Source organism: Pristiophorus japonicus, chromosome 7, assembly GCF_044704955.1.
Source record: "Pristiophorus japonicus isolate sPriJap1 chromosome 7, sPriJap1.hap1, whole genome shotgun sequence".
Taxonomy (NCBI): Eukaryota; Metazoa; Chordata; class Chondrichthyes; family Pristiophoridae; genus Pristiophorus; species Pristiophorus japonicus.
The window spans coordinates 139,470,073-139,486,376 of record NC_091983.1 but is presented as its reverse complement, the minus strand read 5'-3'; the positions used below and the strand labels follow the sequence as shown (position 1 = coordinate 139,486,376).

Below are 16,304 nucleotides of genomic sequence, written 5' to 3'. Positions count from 1 at the left end.
ACAACTTATAAGTGATCTTAGGTTTTTTAAGTGATCGTAGAGTGTAAATATTCTCACATTTTGTAAGTTATTGAATTTCACACCTAAAAAGTGATCTTGAAGTTTGTGATTTTAGAGTGTAAGATTTTTCACATTGAAATTGTTTTGTAACTTTTGTAACTTTACAAGTTTATAAGTTTAAGTGATCTTAAAGAGTCATATTAAAGTAGTTTGATAAAAAAATTATTTTAAAACACAAGAAGTACATTCTAAAATTTTCAATAAAATATTTTTTACATTGAAACTGAATCATGTTCCATTAACACAACACACAGCCCAGTTCCTCTCATTCCCCAAACAAGGTAAGAAACCCAAAGGTCTTTTGTTCTCTCCCCATCCCCCATTTAGTCATGTGACTTCTCAATCCCTCCTCGTCAGCACCCGTTCCCCCCCCTCACCCTCTGCAGAGTCCAGCCATCTCCCCCAGCCCCCCTCCCGCCAAGCCTGCAGAGTTCTGCCTTCTCCCTCCCTCCCACAGCCTGCAGAGTTCAGCTTTCTCCCCCCACCACCCCCCCCCCCCCCCCCCCACAGCCTGCCATGTTCTTTCTCCGTTTCTCTCCCCCCAACCCTGCCACGTTCTCCCGATTCTTGCCCTGGCCGAAGGGCTTGCCGGTGTCCCGCACCTTGCCCTGGCCGAACGGACTCCAGCACGGCCAGCTTTAAATTTAAGGTAGGATTTGATGCAGTACTTTTATGTTACTTTAATTATTTATGTCACTTCTTTATTTTTTATTGAATTGTTATTACTGCTTGTGCTTTGTTTGGTGCTTGAAATGTTGTTTAGGTGCAGGGTTCCTTCTATTTTTTTATTTATTGATTGCTTATTACTTTGGTCTTGGTGCTTTAGATGCAGGGTTCCTTCTATTTTATTTGTTAATTAATTGCTTATTACTTTTTGTGCTTTGTTTGGTGCTTGGTGGTGCTTGAAATGTAGTTACTTGCACCGATTCCTTAACTGTAAGGTCTTTCTGTGCAGACAAAAGTGGACACATACGCTGCCCTAAGTTAGTTTAGTACAACTTTTTTCTTGCCAAATTGGCATAAATGGTTTAAGTGGCTAGGAACGCCCCCTTTTGAAAAAAAAACTGACCGAACAAAAAAACCTAACTAACTCACTTACACTGGCGCAAATTAAATGGCCACATTTGCAACTAAAAAGATACACCAGAAAAATCAAGTTACACCAAAAAAACGGTGCAACTCATGGGGAAATTTGGGTCCAACATTCTTCCAGGGCTTGACAGGGTAGATGCAGGGAGACTGGCTAGGGCGTCTAAAACCAGGGGCCACAGTCTCAGAATAAGGAGCTGGCCATTTAGGACTGAGATGAGGAAAATTTCTTCACTCAGAGGGTGGTGAATTTTTGGAATTCTCTACCCCAAGGGTTGTGGATGCTCAGTCATTGATTATATTTAAAACAGAAATTGATAGACTTTTGGATATTAAGGGAATCAAGGGATATGGGGATAGTGCAAAAAAGTGGAGTTGAGGTAGATGATCAGCCATGATCTTATTAAATGATGGAGCAGGCTCGAGGGGTCGAATGGCCTACTCCTGCTTATGTTCTATGGTTAGTTGGCTCTCACGGGAGACAGAGTGGGTTAGGATCGTCTGCACTAAAACATGTTTGTGGAGAGAACATTTTGTTTTTACAATGTGCCCCAGTTACATAGAAAAAAATGTTTGAATCCCAAATGTGCATTATATGCAAAGAATTTTATAAAATTTATCCCTCAAGATATTTTCATAACATATACTTCACTCTAAATTATTTTTCATACTTTCTATTTACTAACCTTTTCATGAGGTAAACATTAACTCCAGTGCCGTAGCCTAACTTCTTCATGAACGGAGAAGCGGGAATGACCAAGGAAGAACGATTCTCATTCCCAGAACCTGCCAACAATTCAAATTTGGACTATAAAATAGGCTATTTCATTTGTTTATATCCAAGATATTATACTTAAATTTCAGATTAATTCTGCATGATAAATATTTGACATTTACGACAGCATTTATAAAAGAACGCAGAGGTTTAATTGCAAGTGCTCTTTGCATACATACAAAATACTTGTTTGTAACAAACTAAAAGAAGCAATGATCTGTGGGCATGCAATGTCAATGTTACTGATTTTGGAACTAACCGAGTCAATTTCTAGTGCTAAAAACAGCAATTCACTGGATGACAAAGAATCCTAAACATTTCTCTGCTTACTATGGCAACTGTTTTAACACAGTAACAGATTTATTCCCCACTAGTGTAAAAATTAAATCTTTCTAAATTTTATGGTCACAATTTTAGTAAGAACTCAAAAATTACTCGCGTACTTAGAAGTAGAACGTGCACAATATTCTGATTTATAATGGTTCTGTCCATTTTTCTCTACTTAGAATGTCACTGGAAACAGAGATAAAATGTTGTTTATCAACATTAATGATAATCCAGTCAGTTCATACCTGATTGGTTCTTTTTACGTTCCTGCTGGCAAGGTGATTTGAAAGGACAAGCTTGATCCATATTTTCTATTTCAAGCTAGAAACGTCTCCCAAAAAAAATCTGAATGTCTTTCAGACACTGCAATGACAGGGAGTAAAAAGTTAGCAGTTTAGAAAATTGTTGGTCACTATGTGAAGTTTCTAATAATGGCACAGAATTTGCTGAGCAGGGCATCACACGGCATTAGACTTGTTCCGGCTCATTTTATTTTGCCCTGTAAGTAACAGCACAGCGAGGGCAACAGGGCATCTGGGACCTTGATGAACGGGACCAGCAGTACATCTCCTTAACCAATGAGATTAAAGGATTGAGAAATAAACAGTCGAACAATTTAGAAACATAGAAAATAGGTGCAGGAGGTCATTCGGCCCTTCGAGCCTGCACCACCATTCAAAAAATCATGGCTGATCATTCCCTCAGTACCCCTTTCCTGCTTTCTCTCCATACCCCTTGATCCCTTTAACTGTAAGGGCCATATCTAACTCTCTCTTGAATATATCCAATGAACTGGCATCAACAACTCTCTGCGGTAGAGAATTCCACAGGTTAACAACTCTGAGTGAAGAAGTTTCTCCTCATCTCAGTCCGAAATGCCCTACCCCTTATCCTAAGACTGTGTCCCCTGGTTGTGGACTTCCCCATCATCGGGAACATTCTTCCCGCATCTAACCTGTCCAGTCCAGTCAGAATTTTATATGTTTCTATGAGATCCCCTCTCATCCTTCTAAACTCCAGTGTATAAAGGCCCAGTTGATCCAGTCTCTTCTCATATGTCAGTCCCTCCATCCCGGGAATCAGTCTGGTGAACCTTCGCTGCACTCCCCCTCAATAGCAAGAACGTCCTTCCTCAGATTAGGAGACCAAAACTGAACACAATATTCCAGGTAAGGCCTCACCAAGGCCCTGCAGTAAGACCTCCCTGCTCCTATACTCAAATTCCCTAGCTATGAAGGTCAACATACCATTTGCCTTCTTCACTGCCTGCTGTACCTGCATGCCAACTTTCAATGACTGATGAACCATGACATCCAGGTCTCGTTGCACCTCCCCCTTTCCTAATCTGCCGACATTCAGATAATATTCTGCCTTCATGTTTTTGCCACCAAAGTGGATAACCTCACATTTATCCACATTATACTGCATCTGCCATGCATTGGCCCACTCACCTAACCCATCCAAGTCACCCTGCAGCCTTTTAGCGTCCTCCTCACAGCTCACATCGCCACCCAGTTTAGTGTCATCTGCAAACTTGGAGATATTACTCAATTCCTTCATCTAAATCATTAATGTATATTGCAAAGAGCTGGGATCCCAACACTGAGCCCTGCGGCACTCCACTAGTCACTGCCTGCCATTCCGAAAAGGACCCGTTAATCCCGACTCTCTGCTTCCTGTCTGCCACCAGTTCTCTATCCACATCAGTACATTACCCCCAATACTATGTGCTTTGATTTTGCACACCAATCTCGTGTGTGGGACCTTGTCAAAAGCCTTTTGAATGTCCAAATACACCACATCCACTGGTTCTCCCTTGTCCATTCTATTAGTTACATCGTCAAAAAATTCCAGAAGATTTGTTAAGCATGATTTCCCCTTTCATAAATCTATGCTGGATGGAACGATCCTGTCACTGCTTTCCAAATGCGCTGCTATTTCATCTTTAATAATTGATTCCAACATTTTCCCCACTACTGATATCAGGCTAACCGGTCAATAATTATCCGTTTTCTCTCTCTCTCTCTCCTTTTTAAACAGTGGTGTTACATTAGCTACCCTCCAGTCCATAGGAACCGATCCAGAGTCAACAGACTGTTGGAAAATGATCACCAATGCATCCACTATTTCTAGGGCCACTTCCTTAAGTACTCTGGGATGCAGACTATCAGGCCCTGGGGATTTATCGGCCTTCAATCCCATCAATTTCCTTAACACATTTTCCCGCTTTATAAGGATATTTTTCAGTTCCTCCTTCTCACTAGACCCTCAGTCCCCTAGTATTTCCGGAAGGAATCAAAGAGGTTGATTAGCAGTCATTAACAATTCTAACACTTAATTACTAAATTTAATTTTACAGCGAGTTTAATGGGCAATTAATGTGCAAATACTTCACGAAACTGACGAGGTTAAGTCCTAGATGCTGTTTTCGCAAAGCTGATGGAGGAATGGCGCAAATCACCCAGCAACTTGCATCGATTTGTAATTTCTTCCTCGCCACAAGTTGCTAGTCCATTTACACATCAACAATGGCGTGCGTCATTCACACAATCAAGAATAAATAGCCACGATGAGAGAGTAGTTTCCGCAAACCTCTCATTTTTAGCACGAAAATAACAATAGGAAAGAGACAGAATGGTAAAAAGTGTTTTCTGGGTTCAAGTTATTTCTCTTTAAAAAAAATGTAGTTTAATTTCTCAGGCTTGGTCTCACTAGTTTAGTTTCAATTAATCGTTCAGGATGGGTCTCCAACTCGGATTAATTGCTCAGGCCTCAGCTTTCCACATTATAAATGACGGATGAAGGAATGGAGAGCCATATGTCTTAGTTTGCTGGTTACAAAGTTAGGTGACACAGTAAATAGTGTAGATGGGAACAGAAAGTTGCAAAGAGACATTGCTAGATTAAGTGAATGGGGGGGAAACTGGCAGATGGGGTTCAATGTTGAAAAGTGTGACGTTTTCCACTTTCGATTCAAGATAGATCAGAATATCTTCTAATTGGAGAGAAGCTAGGAACTGTGGAGGAGCAGAAATTTAGGAGTTAACGTACAGAAATCACTAAAAGCAGATACACAAATTAAAAGGCTAATGGCCTTTATCTCAAGTGGGCTGTAGGTTAGATTAGTTATTCAGTCTGGTTATTTGGCGGACTGGGAATTTCAGCAGTGTTTGATTTCTCTGGTAGAGTCCCTCCAGTTGAGTTTGATTTTTAGGGCGGGGTCTGGTTCCATATCCATTCCGAGAACACAAATCGTTCAATTTTTGTTCTAGATCCAACTCGGGAAAAGGAACCGAACCAGACCAAGGAAGGGGAATCGGGTCTGGCTCCATTACCGTTCTCGGGCCGAGTCTGGTTCAGTCAAGACTCCCGGACCCGGTTCTCATTAACCGTTCCCGGCTCGGCTCAATTTCCAAACTGCGGTTCCTGGAAATCGGAAACAAAACGAGGATGAACACCGAGTCGGTCCGCCAGCATCAGTGTGGAGAAAGGAGTGAAGGTGAGGTGGAAAGGGGGCCCTTCACCTTCCCTTTCCCGTGTGTCCCCCACCCTGTGACGGGATTCTGTGTAGGTCCCTGTGTCCCCCACCCTCTGACCGGGTTCTGTGTGTGTGGGGGGGGGGGGGAGGTCCCCACCACCCTCTCTCTCTGAGGGGTTGTGTTGTGTTGTTCTCTCCCTGACTTACCTGCTCGCGCTCCCGCCGCTCCCTCGGTTTGAAATGTCGCAGCGCACCACGGGAATGATGCCCACAGCACGGTGGCCGAGGTGGACCACACTGCGCACGCGTACAATTGAAAAGGCTTTCCTGTCCCGGGGGGAGACAGAGAGAGAGGAACTTGGTCAATGGACCGCTCCACCATTCGGTACAGGATTTGACACTCACAAAGGAGTGGAGTGAATATCAGATGATGATTATCTGTATGTGCAGAGATTTTACAGTGCAATTATATCTGCAGAATATAAATTTTATATTTGTAATTTAGATCTCTTGCACTTTTGAGATTGGTCCATCTTCAGGCAGTGAGAATTGCAATGGCAGAGCATCACTCCACCTGGTCACAGAATTTCAAAATAATGACAGACGGCCCATCTTCATTCATTCATCCATCCAGGGAGACCCCTCCCTCCTTCCCTCTTGCTGCATCTAATTATTTCCTCAATGATTGCAGGATTTTCTCCTCCACTACTCTATCTGGAAATTCATTCCATTTGTTGATTACTCTTTGTGTGGAGAACCACCTAATATGAATCCTAAAGTTATTGCCGACTAGTTTGAACCTGTGTCCCTTAGTCCTACTCCCTGTTTAATTTAAAGTATTCTGGATTAACCAAAACTTCACGTTTAAAACTTTTTTCCTTGTTTCCACAGACTGGGAGAAATACGAACAACAAAGAATTCGTAACAGCTGCAAAAATGAAATACGAGAAAGAACTTGTGGTCAGAGTAGAAATAGCAGGATAGTTAAGATGAAAACGTGACTTGAGGAATGGTGCAAGTGGGAGCGATTCAAATTCCTGGGACATTGGAACTGGTTCTGGGGGATGGGACCAGTACAAACCGGACGGTCTGCACCTGCGCAGGGCCGGAACCGATGTCCTAGGGGGAGTGTTTGCTAGTGCTGTTGGGGAGGGGTTAAACTAATATGGCAGGGGGATGGGAACTATGCAGGGAGACGGGGAAGTAAAATGGGGGCAGAAGCAAAAGGTAGAAAGAAGATAAGTAAAAGTGGAGGGCAGAGAAATCAAAGGCAAAAATCAAAAAGGCCACAATTACAAGATCATTCTAAAAGAACAAACAGTATTAAAAAAACAAGCCTGAAGGCTCTGTGTCACAATGCGAGGAGCATTCGTAATAAGGTGGATGAATTAACTGCGCAGACAGCTGTTAACAGATATGATGTAATTGGGATTACGGAGACATGGCTCCAGGGTGACCAATGCTGGGAACGCAACATACAGGGGTATTCAATATTCAGGAAGGATGGACAGAAAGGAAAAGGAGGTGGGGTAGCATTGCTGGTTAAAGAGAAGGTTACTGCAATAGTAAGGAAGGACATTAGCTTGGATGATGTGGAATCTGTATAGGTTGAGCTGCGGAACACCAAAGGGCAGAAAGCGCTCGTGGGAGTTGTGTACAGACCACCAACCAGTAGTAGTGAGGTTGGGGATGGCATCAAACAGGAAATTAGGGATACGTGCAATAAAGGTACATCAGTTATCATGGGTGACTTTAATCTACATATAGATTGGGCTAACCAAACTGATAGCAATATGGTGGAGGAGGATTTCCTGGAGTTGATAATATGTCGAGGAACCAACTAGAGAGCTGGCCATCCTAGACTGGGTGTTGTGTAATGAGAGAGGATTAATTAGCAATCTTGTTGTGCGAGGCCCATTGGGGAGGAGTGACCATAATATGGTAGAATTCTTCATTAAGATGGAGAGTGACACAGTTAATTCAGAGACTAGAGTCCTGACCTTAAAGAAAGGTAACTTCAATGGTATGAGACGTGAATTGGCTAGGATAGACTGGTGAATGATACTTAAAGTGTTGACGGTGGATAGGCAATGGCAGACATTTAAAGATCACATGGATGAACTTCAACAATTGTACATCCCTGTCTGGCGTAAAAATAAAACTGGGAAGGTGGCTCAACCGTGGCTAACAAGGGAAATTGGGGATAGTGTTAAATCCGAGGGAGAGGCATATAAATTGGCCAGAAAAAGCAGCAAACCTGAGGACTGGGAGAAATTTAGAATTCAGCAGAGGAGGACAAAGGGTTTAATTAGGAGGGGGGAAAATAGAGTATGAGAGTAAGCTTGCTGGGAACATAAAAACTGACTGTAAAAGCTTCTATAGATATGTGAAGAGAAAAAGATTAGTGAAGACAAATGTAGGTCCCTTGCAGTCAGAATCAGGTGAATTTATAATGGGGAACAAAGAAATGGCAGAAACATTGAACAAATACTTTGGTTCTGTCTTCACGAAGGAAGACACAAATAACCTTCTGGAAATACTAGGGAACCAAGGGTCTAGTGAGAAGGAGGAACTGAAGGAAATCCTTATTAGACAGGAAATTGTGTTAGGGAAATTGGTGGGATTGAAGGTCGATAAATCCCCAGGGCCTGATAGTCTGCATCCCAGAGTACTTAAGGAAGTGGCCCTCGAAATAGTGGACGCATTGGTGGTCATTTTCCAACATTCTATGGACTCTAGATCAGTTCCTATGGATTGGGGGGTAGCTAATGTAACCCCACTTTTTAAAAAAGGAGGGAGAGAGAAAACAGGGAATTATAGACCGGTTAGTAGTGGGGAAAATGTTGGAATCAATTATTAAAGATGTAATAGCAGCGCATTTGAAAAGCAGTGACAGGATCGGTCCAAGTCAGCATGGATTTATGAAAGGAAAATTGCTATTCTCATAATAAAGGATGAAACTGAGTACTGTGTACAATTAGCAAGTGTGACCTCAGCTCCTTTAATAAGACTCCAGAGTGTAGGTACCTCGTGGGTAGCCTGCTTATATATCGTGCTCCCAAAGGATGCTGGGATCTCTTGGGACTCCCAACAGGTAGGCCCTCTGATGGTAGTGTAATACAGGTTACAAGGGGTTAAATACATAACAGAAATCATGCTTGACAAATCTTCTAGAATTTTTTGAAGATGTGACTAATAGAGTGGACAAGGGAGAACCAGTGGATGTGGTGTATTTGGACTTTCAAAAGGCTTTTGACAAGGTAACGACTACGCTTATATTCACTGGAATTTAGAAGAATGAGAGGGGATCTCATAGAAACATATAAAATTGTGATGGGATTTGACAGGTTAGATGCAGGAAGAATGTTCCTGATGTTGGGGAAGTCCAGAACCAGGGGTCACAGTCTAAGGATAAGGGGTAAGCCATTTAGGACTGAGATCAGGAGAAACTTCTTCATTCAGAGAATTGTGAACCTGTGAAATTCTCTGCTACAGAAAGTTGTTGAGGCCAGTTCGTTAGATATATTCAAAAGGGTGTTAGATGTGGTCCTTAGGGCTAAAGGGATCAAGGGGTATGGAGAGAAAGCAGGAATGGGGTACTGAAGTTGCATGATCAGCCATGATCATATTGAATGGTGGTGCAGGCTAGAAGGGCCGAATGGCCTACTCCTGCACCTATGTTCTATATTTCTATGTTTCTATATCAAGGACAACACTATAGTATTTTTCAAGCATATTAAGAGAAAAAGGGTGGTTGAGTAATGTGGGGCCCTTTAAAGCCAGAGGCAGGTGATATAATTGAAAATCAGGAACTGGCAGACTTGCTAAAAACGTACTTTGTATTAATCTTCACAGTAGTGAATGAGGATAAAGTACAGAGATACAAGGAAAAGAAAATATAAATCAATGGGATGAACTTACTAGATTTACTACAAGTTTAAAAAAAATAGTAATGGAGAAAATAATGAGACTAAAGATAGCAAATCACTGGGAACTGATGGTTTCCACCCCAGAGTATTAAAATAAGTAGGTGTGTAAATTAGAGATGCTTTAGTCATAATCTTTCAAAACTCAATTCAGGATTTGTCCCCTTGTCCAAAAACACAGCGTCAGTTTTCACATGTATGCTGATGACACCCAGCTCTACCTCAATATCACTTCTCTCGACCACTCCATGGTCTCTAAATTGTCAGACTGCTTGTCCGACATCCAGTTCTGGATCATAGAAACATAGAAACATAGAAAATAGGTGCAGGAGTAGGCCATTCGGCCCTTCTAGCCTGCACCGCCATTCAATGAGTTCATGGCTGAACATGCAACTTCAGTACCCCATTCCTGCTTTCTCACCATACCCCTTGATTCCCCTAGTAGTAAGGACTTCATCTAACTCCTTTTTGAATATATTTAGTGAATTGGCCTCAACAACTTTCTGTGGTAGAGAATTCCACAGGTTCACCACTCTCTGGGTGAAGAAATTCCTCCTCATCTCGGTCCTAAATGGCTTCCCCCTTATCCTTAGACTGTGTCCCCTGGTTCTGGACTTCCCCAACATTGGGAACATTCTTCCTGCATCTAACCTGTCTAACCCCGTCAGAATTTTAAACGTTTCTATGAGGTCCCCTCTCATTCTTCTGAACTCCAATGAATACAAGCCCAGTTGATCCAGTCTTTCTTGATAGGTCAGTCCCGCCTATCCCGGGAATCAGTCTGATGAACCTTCGCTGCACTCCCTCAATAGCAAGAATGTCCTTCTTCAGGTTAGGAGACTAAAACTGTACACAATACTCCAGGTGTGGCCTCACCACGGCCCTGTACAATTGTAGCAACACCTCCCTGCCCCTGTACTCAAATCCCCTCGCTATGAAGGCCAACATGCCATTTGCTTTCTTAACCGCCTGCTGTACCTGCATGCCAACCTTCAATGACTGATGTACCATGACACCCAGGTCTCGCTGCACCTCCCCTTTTCCTAATCTGTCACCATTCAGATAATAGTCTGTCTCTCTGTTTTTACCACCAAAGTGGATAACCTCACATTTATCCACATTATACTTCATCTGCCATACATTTGCCCACTCACCTAACCTATCCAAGTCGCTCTGCAGCCTCATAGCATCCTCCTCGCAGCTCACACTGCCACCCAACTTAGTGTCATCCGCAAATTTGGAGATACTACATTTAATCCCCTCGTCTAAATCATTAATGTACAGTGTAAACAGCTGGGGCCCCAGCACAGAACCTTGCGGTACCTCACTAGTCACTGCCTGCCATTCTGAAAAGTCCCCATTTACTCCTACTCTTTGCTTCCTGTCTGACAACCAGTTCTCAATCCATGTCAGCACACTACCCCCAATCCCATGTGCTTTAACTTTGCACATTAATCTCTTGTGTGGGACCTTGTCGAATGCCTTCTGAAAGTCCAAATATACCACATCAACTGGTTCTCCCTTGTCCACTCTACTGGAAACATCCTCAAAAAATTCCAGAAGATTTGTCAAGCATGATTTCCCTTTCACAAATCCATGCTGACTTGGACCTATCATATTACCTCTTTCCAAATGCACTGCTATGACATCCTTAATAATTGATTCCATCATTTTACCCACTACCGATGTCAGGCTGACCGGTCTATAATTCCCTGTTTTCTCTCTCCCTCCTTTTTTAAAAAGTGGGGTTACATTGGCTACCCTCCACTCCATAGGAACTCCATAGAGTCAATGGAATGTTGGAAAATGGCTGTCAATGCATCCACTATTTCCAAGGCCACCTCCTTAAGTACTCTGGGATGCAGTCCATCAGGCCCTGGGGATTTATCGGCCTTCAATCCCATCAATTTCCCCAACACAATTTCCCGACTAATAAGGATTTCCCTCAGTTCCTCCTCCTTACGAGACCCTCCGAATCCTTTTATATCCGGAAGGTTGTTTGTGTCCTCCTCAGTGAATACCGAACCAAAGTACTTGTTCAATTGGTCCGCCATTTCTTTGTTCCCCGTTATGACTTCTCCTGATTCTGACTGCAGGGGACCTACGTTTGTCTTTACTAACCTTTTTCTCTTTACATATCTATAGAAACTTTTGCAATCCTTCTTAATGTTCCCTGCAAGCTTCTTCTCGTACTCCATTTTCCCTGCCCTAATCAAACCCTTTGTCCTCCTCTGCTGAGTTCTAAATTTCTCCCAGTCCCCGGGTTCGCTGCTATTTCTGGCCAATTTGTATGCCACTTCCTTGGCTTTAATGCTATCCCTGATTTCGCTTGATAGCCACGGTTGAGCCACCTTCCCTTTTTTATTTTTATGCCAGACAGGAATGTTTGCCATTGCCCATCCACAGTCAACCCCTTTAGTATCATTCGCCAATCTATCCTAGCCAATTCACTCCTCACACCTTCAAATTTAGCCTTCTTTAAGTTCTGGACCATGGTCTCTGAATTAACTGTTTCATTCTCCATCCTAATGCAGAATTCCACCATATTATGGTCACTCTTCCCCAAGGGGCCTCGCACAACGAGATTGCTAATTAATCCTCTCTCATTACACAACACCCAGTCTAAGATGGCCTCCCCCCTAGTTAGTTCCTCGACATATTGGTCTAAAAAACCATCCCTTATGCACTCCAGGAAATCCTCCTCCACCGTATTGCTTCCAGTTTGGTTAACCCAATCTATGTGCATATTAAAGTCACCCATTATAACTGCTGCACCTTTATTGCACGCACCCCTAATTTCATTTTTGATGCCCTCCCCAACATCACTACTACTGTTTGGAGGTCTGTACACAACTCCCACTAACGTTTTTTGCCCTTTGGTATTCTGCAGCTCTACCCAGATAGATTCCACATCATCCAAGCTAATGTCCTTCCGAACTATTGCCTTAATTTGCTCCTTAACCAGCAATGCTACCCCACCTCCTTTTCCGGCAGAAATTTTCTCCAATTGAATACAGGTATTGGGAAGACCGAAGCCATTGTTTTTGGTCCCCGACACTGTGATATATTCACAGACAACAAGCACACACAGCTTCCTAAAATGGATGCAGCTTCAGAAGTCTCCAGAACTTCCTAGTTCTTGAAAGCTGACTGTTTATTCCCTTTAGTTGCAGTAACACAATATGTCCACATTCACAGTGTGGAGCTACAACATTACAAGCTTATAGACATTACACTTCTCCCTCCTTAATGAACAAGTTATTATAACAAACATCATACATAACTTGCATGTTTATACATAACGAAGGATATGGACTTATTTTGCCATATTTACAAATTAAGCTTAACCACTTGTTTTCTGTTTCGAAGAGGATACCTTCGCTTTCAAAGAGAACCTTCCAAAGATGGTGTTGAATTTACACTCATTCGAGGCTCACCGTGAGAAACGTTTTCCTCCAAGGGATTTCCTTGATTTTCATTTGAACTCACTCTAACTTCAGACTCTTCGTTTTCCTGACTCAGACTCAGACTTAAATTCTGATTTTCTCTTGGATTTGTTTCCAGTACATTAGATGTAGGATATGCTCCTGGTGTATCAAAACTATCTGATGAGTCAGAAATAATTGAATCATTCCCACCATCAACTCCTTCCAAGTCTGTCGGTAAAATATGATCAATGAGAATAAACCTAACCTGTCCATTATCAAACATCTTGACCAAATATGTGCGAGGACCACATATCTTCACCACTCTTCCTAGTAACTACTTTACCCATTTATAATGATGGTTCTTCAATCTCACCTTCTGATTTAATTTCACACTTCTCTCTTTTACTCTACCTCTATCATGATTCTCTTTCTGTCTTATTTGTATCTCTTCTACGGACTGTGCCAAATTTGGTTTTAACAATGAGAATCTGGTTCGTGGCTGTCGTTAGAACACCAACAGAGTTGTTTCTCAATCAGTAGTTGTGTGAGGAGTATTACGATACGTAATTAGAAAATTAGCCGATTTGTGATCCAATGACAACTGTCGTTTCTTTGGATTTCAATCTAACATTTGTTTTATGAGGGCACATTTTACAATTTGAACAGTGCGCTCTGCTGCACCATTCGAAGCAGGATGGTATGGTGGAACCTTGGTATGTTTCACCCCATTTTTGCTTGTGAACTGTGCAAATTCTTCTGAACGAAATTGTGGTCCATTATCTGAAACAATTTTTTCTGGGAGGCCGAGTGAAGAAAATAAACTTTGTAAAATGTCTAATGTTTTACTTGTTGTTATTTTCCACATTGGAAACACCTCGACCCACTTCGAATGGCTATCAATCACAATGAACAATTGTTGTCCTTCTAGCTCAGCAAAATCGAAATGTAAACTTTGCCACACCCTGGGAGGCCATTTCCATGCCTGTAATGGTACTGATGGTGGTTGCTTGCTTACCGATTGACATGTCGTACACTGACTCACGATGTACTCTATATATTTATCAAGACCTGGCCACCATAAGTAACTGTGTGCAAAACTCTTGGTCAAGCACATTCCCAGGTGCTGGTCATGGAGGTCTCCTAATAATTTGGACCTGAATTTATTTGGTATAACCACTCTTGCACCCCACATGATACAATCTTTATCGACTGATAATTCATTCCTACAAATGAAGAATGGATGAATATCTTTGTTACCTGGTTTGGCCATCCATTTGCAATATAATCATACACCTTTGACATAACTGGGTCACATTTGGTTGCTGTACCAATCTCTTCAGCTGTGACTGGCAGTTCATCAATGTATGAAAAATAGAACACTTCTTCTCTATCGGGTGTAACTTGTGATGGAGAAGGCAATCTAGACATTGCATCAGCATTACCGTGATCAGCTGATCATCTGTATTCAATATCATATGTATATGCTGACAAAATCAAAGCACATCTCTGCATTCGGGCTGCAGCTAATGTTGGAATTGGGGACTTTGGATGGAGGATTGCTGTTAGGGGCTTATGGTCCGTAACAATGGTAAACTTATGACCACACAAGTATTTTTCAAACTTCTTGACCCCAAAAATTAATGCCAAAGCTTCCCTTTTGATTTGCGCATAATTACGCTCACTGGCACTGAGAGTGCGTGAAGCAAAAGCAATTGGTCTCTCCTCCCCATTACTTGATACATGAGAGATTACTGCCCCAACTCCATACGGAGAGGCATCACATGCTAGCTTAATCTCCTTAGATATCATAGTGAACTAACATGATGCACTCTATTAATTTGCTTTTACACTCCTTGACTGCTGTATCGCATTCTTTTGACCACTTCCAATGGACCTGTTTTTTCAATAGTTCATTCAGTGGATGTAATACCGTAGCCAAATTTGGTAGGAACTTCCCATAATAGTTCAAAAGACCCAAGAATGATCGAAGTTCAGTGACATTCCTGGGTGTGGGTGCATTTTTAATTGCATCCAGCTTTCCCATGTTTGGATGTAAACCATCTTTGTCTACTCTGTACCCTAAGTACCCCACTGAGTTTTTAAATAACTCATACTTACGAGCAGACACTCATACTCTGTGCTTCTCTAGCCGTTTGAGGACTTCATTCAATATGTTACTATAAATTTGCCTATTTGGTGCTGAAATTAGTATGTCATCCAAATAACATACTATCCCTTCAATACCTTGCAAAATCTGGTTAATCACCCCTTGGAATATGGCAGGGGCAGAAGACACTCCAAATGGTAGCCTATTAAATTGATACAGGCCTAGATGAGTATTTATAGTCAAGCATGACTTGGATTCCTTATCTAGATCAAGCTTTAAGTAGGCATTCGTAAGATCCAGTTTTGAGAAAATCTGACCGCTTGTCAGTGTTGTGAACAAATCTTCTATATTCGGCAATGTATTGGGGACATTACTCTCTAGAACCCGGTTTACGGTTACTTTATAATCACCACACAATCTTACCTTACCATCAGACTTAGGTACAACAACAATGGGTGGTAGCCCAATGACATCGATCTATCTTCGAAATAATGTTCTCAGTCTCTAGTCTTTTGAGTTCTTGCTCAACTTTCTCCTTGAGTGCATATGGTATGGAACATGGCTTGCAACAAACCAATCTAGCGTCCTTCTGTACCCTGACACTTGCTTTGAAGCCTTGGATCGGACTGCCCGTTTTGCAGAACACCTTCAGATAACTCTTGATAACATCATCCATTGATGCAAATCTCGTTTCAACACGGAAAATCTCATTCCAATCCAGCTTCAATGATCTCAACCAATTTCTTCCTAGTAAGACAGGCTTGTCTCCTTTCACTACTATTAGAGGCAAGTTCTGAAATTGATCCTTGTATTTCACCGGTATGGTGATACGACATACCACAGGAATTTTCTCTCCCGAGTAACCTCACAGCTCCATCTTGGATTTCTCCAATGTGAAATCACGCAATTTGTCGAGGTACAGCGACTCCGGTACTACACTCACGGATGCACCCATGTCGATTTCCATTGGAATCTTGAATCCCGCAACATCTATGTGGATTTTGATACTTCTCGAATCGCTGTCTGTTAACCTCATGCTCCTGATGATGTGTAACTCAAACATCTCCACGTCCTGTTGTTGTTCTTCCATGTTATGTAGTCTCTGAGGATTTCT

General features: G+C 42.1%; 1 protein-coding gene across 1 annotated transcript in view; it reads right to left on the bottom strand.

Moving 5' to 3' along the window:
* The window catches only part of pbk (PDZ binding kinase), a 49,843-nt gene extending 43,825 nt beyond the window's left edge, over positions 1-6,018 (bottom strand). The window contains exons 1-3 of the mRNA XM_070885360.1: positions 5,937-6,018; positions 2,497-2,614; positions 1,836-1,935 (exon numbers count right to left, since the gene is read on the bottom strand). Of these exons, the coding sequence (XP_070741461.1) occupies positions 1,836-1,935; positions 2,497-2,557 (161 nt within the window). The 5' untranslated portion in view covers positions 2,558-2,614; positions 5,937-6,018. The remainder of the gene's footprint in view (positions 1-1,835; positions 1,936-2,496; positions 2,615-5,936) is intronic.
* Between the last annotated feature and the right edge of the window lie 10,286 nt (positions 6,019-16,304).